This window comes from Pinus tabuliformis, chromosome X (genome assembly GCF_031772625.1).
Source record: "Pinus tabuliformis cultivar Carrire ecotype Pingquan chromosome X, CPIR1, whole genome shotgun sequence".
Taxonomy (NCBI): Eukaryota; Viridiplantae; Streptophyta; class Pinopsida; order Pinales; family Pinaceae; genus Pinus; species Pinus tabuliformis.
The window spans coordinates 321457050-321464150 of record NC_142308.1 but is presented as its reverse complement, the minus strand read 5'-3'; the positions used below and the strand labels follow the sequence as shown (position 1 = coordinate 321464150).

Here is a 7101-nt window from a genome sequence, read left to right as displayed (position 1 = left end):
GGTGGAAAATTTAGCAAATTTAATAAAAATATTGTTAAAACTTATATTTAAAGTTGGAAAGAAAAACACTTATTAGGTTTGAAACCAAGAAGATGAAGTGCATGTGTTTTTTCATATATTAATTGTGATGATCACAAACTAATGCAGTTTGATTTATGATTAATTTTTACCTTGAGGGCTTAATCCCAAGGGCATCCAAGGGATTTGACCCATGACCTCCCAATTGTCAACATACTTAGCAACAGAACTCAACCAACTCAACTAACCTTTAATGCTATGTTTAATATTCCAATTGTCAACATACTTAGCAACAGAACTCAACCAACTCAACTAACCTTTAATGCTATGTTTAATATTCAATCTATAAGAGAGATTATCAGTGTTTGTGTTTCTTTTGCACAATATGCTGAACTTGAGTTAAGAGCAATTTCAAATGTGAGAAAGAAAAACAATCTGTTCACTATTAATGAGATGTCATCGGTATGAAGTTCAATCTAACTTCAACATTCCATAAAATAGTTTAATTTCCTAAAAATAACTTCCATTTTCAAGTTTAACATGAAACTAAATTCCACAAAAATTAAATCCCGCACAAATTAACTAATCAAACATTATGAAGTTCAATCTAACTTGAAGATTCCATAAAAATAGTTTAATTTCTTATAAAAATAGTTTAATTTCTTATAAAAATAGTTTAATTTCTTAAAAATGTTTTCCATTTTAAAATTTAACAGAAACTAAACTCCACGAAAAAAAATTAAATCCCACACAAATCAACTAATCCAACCTTACAGAATATAACAATTGATTAAAAATGGAAACAAGCAAATAATAAGATAAACTGATATTATTATATCAACCACTAAGTGTGGGAGAATTAGTTTATGTGAAATTTAGTACCCACCGGATCCTGGGTTCTAATCTCATAAAAGGTAGAGTTTGAAAATAAGAACCAGAGGAATTACCACAATCCTCATGCTAGCATCTCATGGGTGAGCAGAATTTGCATAAACAACCATCATCGGTATAACCTCCAGGAGTGATTAGTAACCGAGAATCCACCATCCACTACAAGGTTATGCCCGCTAACATATTTAGCCTCATCACTCGCCAAGTACAGCCCTGCCTCTGCAACATCCTCTGGTTTAAGCGTTGTTCCCTGTAAATTGGCAAAACGGTTATAGAAGGCCTCTGCGGCGGCCATATCCTCTTCTGAGGTGGAATCCCCTTGTTTGAAGTTCTGGACTGTGAGAGCCGTGGCCAAGGCATAAGGAGAGACAGCATTGACTCTGATCCCAAATTTCCCAAGCTCGGCTGCTCCATTCTTAGTCAGCCCTATCACTGCATGTTTGGAGGCCGTGTACGCGAATCGAGATCCTCCCATGATCCCTGCAACGCTGCCTGTCGAGATTATGCAGCCCTTCTTCCTCGGGATCATTACGCGGGCCGCATGCTTAATGCCCAGCATTACCCCTCTTACATTTACGCTCATAACTCGGTCGAATTGCTCCATTTCGTACTCTGCTACGCCCTTAACCATAACTGGATCGTTAATTCCAGCGTTGTTATACATGATATCGAGCTGCCCGTGTTTCTCCATGGCCAAATCCACCGCAGCCCTGATGTCTTCTTCTTTGCTCACATCGCAGTGCAGGAAAGTGGCCGCAGGGGAAAGGGATTCTGCAAGTGTTCTCCCGGCTTCGTCTGCAATGTCTGCGATTATGACTTTGGCTCCGTGCTTTGTGAAGAGCCGAACGATGGCTTCTCCGATGCCCGCTGCTCCACCAGTTACTATTGCGACCTTGCCCTCCAATCTGCAATCAAAGATCATTGGTCAGAGTTTTATGATATACTATAAGTCAGAATCAACATTTCTGATCTACTGTAATTACCGTGGCCCTGATCCATTAAAGCTCAGATTGGCAGCACAGACAGCAGCTTCATTAACCTCTTCGATAGACATGGCTGCACAGTCAAATTGGATAACCAGTTTAGCATGTGGGGAGTCTTCTCAGATGCAAATTATAGGGAAAAGAAGCTGATCAGTTAGTGTTGTTGAAAGCAGGGCCTCACAATGCTTGTTACCTTCCCAGAAGCTACCGAAAGCATTCAAAAGTAGAATCAAGCTGAAAAGTCTACCTGGTCCCAGAATAAAAAAATACTTGAAAACAGTGTAGCCATGTGTCAGGCTTCGTACTCAACTTCTGAATTTTTCTTTATGATAAGTGAAATGGAGAATATTGTGCAATTTGGAAAACATTGTATTTGATATCTAGCATGTGAATCATGGTAAGTGATTTTCTGCAATTTTTTTTTCCAGGGATAAGTTAAAATTTTGTATTTTTAAATGATATATAATAGTATATTTTTAATTAAACAATATAAAAATTTACTATAATTTTGTCCTGAAATTATTAGTGGGACAATTTTCAAATGCAGATTGAGTCATCATTGTTATTAAGGAAAATCACTCTACTCATTATTGTTATTAAAAAACACTCTATTTATAATTACTTTGCTAGTGATCCTTAAAGGGGAAGGTTTTCACTAGTATTCATATGCTAATGATCCTTAAAGGGGAAGGTTTTCACTAGTGCTCATATGCTAATGATCTTTAATGGGGGAGACTTTCATTCATACCCATATGCCTCTGGGTCTTAGTTGTTAACATGTTTCCTTATATCTAAGGAAGATGGGCTCTTACCCAAGCATAAACAATTTTAGGGCATAGTCTTGGCCCAATTAAAATAGGGTTTTAAAAATTTAATTTAATTATTAATAATTATTAGGTGAATGGTAAGGATTCAATTTTTACATAATATCTTAAAATATTTTTAGTAGTATTTACAAGATATGATTTATCTTAAAAGTAGTTATGCTCTTTCTCCCTTTTAATTAAATTTATTAATTAAAAAAAATGTCACATGGAAAAATGTCATGTCACATGAAGTATGGTTTTTGGAGCATGTGGTATTGATAAGTCATGTTATTGGCCAAAGGTATTGTGTCAAACCTATTTACAAGTTAAGTATCTCCATTGTTAAGTAGATCTTATATATCTATGCAAATATGTGTTTAAGTCATATATTATTAATGATAATAATAATTTAAAATAAAGTTATAATTTAGTTCATTTTTGTGATTTTTTTAATATTAGCAATATGAGATGTATCATGAAGTAAAAGACAAATTAATGCATTACAAAGTAATGGAAATAATGATCCACCCCCCTTGTAAGACAATGTTCACATTAAGATGTTGTCCATCACTCTCACATCATTTTATCAACATCCACTTACATATATAGGAATACATTATGGTTAAACAACTTGAACAAACTCCTAAAAAATAGGATTTGAAACCAAATTAGGACTAGCAATTTTAACTTACCACCAAATAAAGATTTTCTCCAATATTTCCTCTAACACTCTCCCTTAATGGAGAAATGTGTTCTCTACAACACCTAATTGATTTCTAAATATTTCAAACTTTTTCTTGCCAAGAGGCTTTATGAAGATGTTCGTCACATTTTCATTTGTATTACAATGAATTGTTTCAAACTCCTTTGATTGTGTCTTCTCCCTGACAAAATAATGTTGGGTCTAAATGTGCTTTGATATGACATGATACATAGGAGTGTTGGCTAGTTTAATGGAGTTGCGATTATCATATTTGATATCCAATGATATATTTTTTCTTCTCCCACATCTTCAAGAATCTGCCTCGACCATAATGCCTCACAGTTAGCATTGGACAAGGATTTGTACTTAGGTTTAGTTGATGACGAAGAGACAATTGGTTGTTTGTTGCTACTTCATGACAAGATCCTAAATCCAAGGCTAACTGTATATCTTGTGGTTTCCTTTTTGATCATCAGGATTTGTAGCCCAATCTAAATCAAAATAACTTGCCAACTCAACATCAAATTCATCAATATATTTAATACCAAAATTAGGAGTCCCTTTCAGATATCGAAAGACTCTTTCACTTATTTTGAATGTCTTTCATGACGCTTGGCCATAAATTGACTAGGGATGCTAACTAAGTATGCTATGTCCGAACTTGTTGTAATGAGATAATTTAGACTTCCTACCAACTGAATATACAATGTACCATCCACCTATTTTGTCCCATCATCATTGTAGAGTATAGTATTATGTTCTAAAGGAAATGACACTACCTTACATTGATTGATCTTGAACCTTTAGTAGCTCCCTTGTATGTTTGTTTTGTGTGAACAATGTCTAACCAACTTCTTTCCATATTTCAATGCCTAAAAAATCATGCAATTCGCCAAGATATTTCACCCCAAATACCTGAGACAATTATATTTTAATATCTTCAATAAACTTAGATGCATTTCTTGTTATAATTATATCATCAACAAACAAAGAAATTAAAGCATCATGCTCCTTCTGATTTGACTGGTTAGGATCACACCTACTTTTCATAAAACCTTTTTGAATAAAGGAAGGGTTAGTCTTTACATACCAAGATCTTGATGTCTATTTTAGTCCATATAAAGATTTATTTGACTGGTTAGGATCACACCTACTTTTCATAAAACCTTTTTGAATAAAGGAAGGGTTAGTCTTTACATACCAAGATCTTGATGTCTATTTTAGTCCATATAAAGATTTCTTAAATTTGCAAACAAGGTGCACTTGATCTTTCTTTACAATTTTTTCTAACTGAACAAATATACTTCTTCTTTTAATTTCCCATTCAAAAAAGCATACTTGAAATCAAACTGATGTTGTTTCCATTTATGTTTTGAGGTTGATGCAATCATTAATCTAATTATGTTTAGCTCAACTATAGGTGCAAAAGTGTCTTAATAATCAATTCCCTCTTTCTGTGAATAACTTTTGCAACCAATCTAGCTTTGTTTTATCTATACCACCATCAACATTAAATTTGGGTTTAAAAAATCATTTATATCCTATGGGAACTTTATCATCAGGATTTTTTGTTAATTCCCATGTAACATTTTCTATTATGGATTGATCTAGTGCTAAAAAATATGCTTAAAAATGAAAATTTTCATATTGATGCGAAACCTGAATGACCGCATAGATCTCATCTTTTTGAATCCAGCGCAACTCATTTTGCAAAAAAAAGACATCGTATGCTCTCGGAAATGAGTTCTGATAAAAAAATTGTGCGAGACTGCCTAGTCAGCAGTCTATACTACTAATGTGGCATGTTGATTGTACAAGGTTGAATCCACTTCAAGAGATAATCATTGCGTGACAAGTGTCAAATCTTCATTGGTGTTGTGTTGGCAATTTCGTATTGGGTGATGGTGTTGGTTATGTGGACCAACCAGAGGCTATCACGTGGCAACTCAGTGGCCACAAAAAATTGTTTGAAGTCCATACTGCACTTTGTGGGAATCGAACCGTGAACCTATCTCCAACAAACTACTGCCATTACCGTTGTGTTATGGGTGGGCCTTGTTTATAGGGCCCACAATATATTTATTTAAACATTAATTGGGGGAGGTAATGAAAAAGGGTTGAGGGCTAGCCCCAGCCCCGGTCACCGCACCCACATGGACCAAGGGCGGGACCGGGGGCTAGGGCTTAGCCCAGGCCCCCCCAACCTTAAAACATACCCATGCGACCATAGCACCGAGACCAATGGCTGATACGAAGGGCAACTAGATTACAGGGGTCAGCCCCAGGTCACATGGAGCACCCATGTGACCACCAGTGCGCACAAGAGTTAATGGAGAAATTAATGGTCCCACAATTTGCACCAGTGGTTCATCGATTTGTCGCTTCGTTAGCAAAAAATGGGGCGAAATTGTAGGACAATTGGATGGAATTGGCGAATTTGTGGGTCGAGTAGCAACAAAACTTGGGAAGCTCATAACTTTCTCTTTTTTTGGTCTTTTTGGGAGCAGAAAGAGGCTAGACAGGGGTTTTTGATAGCTCAGAAGTTGTTGGAGTAGGTTTTGTATCCATTTGAGCATTGTAACTCATTGTAATCGCCTTGTTTTTAGCATAATGAAAGAGGGCCAAGCATTGGAAGCTGGACCAGGAGACGTAGCCCAGGAGGGGTGAACTCCTTCATCACTTGCTATTTTGTGGTTACTGCTATGGCTTTATTCTCTGTAATTTTCTGCAATTTATGAGTTAAATTAATGTTTAAATGTGTTATAGAATTTAACTTATGCACCATAAAAACTCATTTCAATCACTTGCAATTTACATAATCCTCAAGCAATTTCATATACAGATCAAGTTTGGTATCAGAGCATCGGTTTTCTTTGATGCTGAGAATATTTAATTTGTTTTCAAGTGTTTTTGATGCTTACAAGGTTGAAGCTGAAAAAGGAGAAGGAAATCTTGTGGTTGCAGGTTCTCAATTTGGGACAAGGACAAGAAGAGCACATTTGCCACAATCTCCACCACAAGTTTCACATCAAGTTGTTCCTAAAGCTTTAGTAAGCATGTCCCATGAAGGAGGAACTCATAATATGCCAGACAATGAAAATGTTTTCAGAAAAGCATTCTTTGACATGACTGAGATGGTGAAAGTTCTCTAAGAAGAGAGAAATTCTAGATTGCAGGGTGAGAGTTCCAAGCCTTCAAAAGGAGAGGGTTCTTCTGGAGGAAAAGGAGGAGATGATTACAAGCCTTCAAAAGAAAATGGTGACAAACCACCATCATCCTCACCTTCATCTTCTTCCTCTTCCACAATAACCTTTACACATACACCTCCACATACTCCAAATGGTCATGGTAAAACTCCCTTATTAAAACTTGATATTATATTTGATTTCCCTATGTATGATGGTGAAGTGAACACTGAAATACTTGATAATTGGGTTCATCAACTTGAAGTATATTTCAAAATTCAAAAAATCAAGGATGATGAAACAAAGATTCAGTTGGCTTCATTAAGGTTGGAAAGTGCTGCTTTTACTTGGTGGGAAGCCAAAACAATAGAGGAAATGAAAAAGTATGGCAAGGTCTCAACCTCTTGGATAGATTTTATTGTTGCACTTAGAACATGGTTTTATCCTATAGCTTATATCCACAAAACAATTATGGATTGGCAAAATTTTAGACAAGTAAAAGGACAAAGTGTTCA

At 35.7% G+C, this 7101-nt stretch overlaps 1 protein-coding gene across 1 annotated transcript; it reads right to left on the bottom strand.

Annotated features, from left to right (window-relative positions):
* Window positions 1-829: 829 nt before the first annotated feature.
* LOC149139761 (zerumbone synthase-like) lies at window positions 830-2082 on the bottom strand. The gene is made up of 2 exons (XM_089446922.1): window positions 1893-2082; window positions 830-1814 (listed from the first exon to the last, which is right to left on the bottom strand). Exons 1-2 carry the CDS (start codon window positions 1961-1963, stop codon window positions 1019-1021), a joined length of 867 nt encoding a protein of 288 aa, XP_089303048.1. The 5' UTR covers window positions 1964-2082; the 3' UTR covers window positions 830-1018.
* Window positions 2083-7101: the final 5019 nt, after the last annotated feature.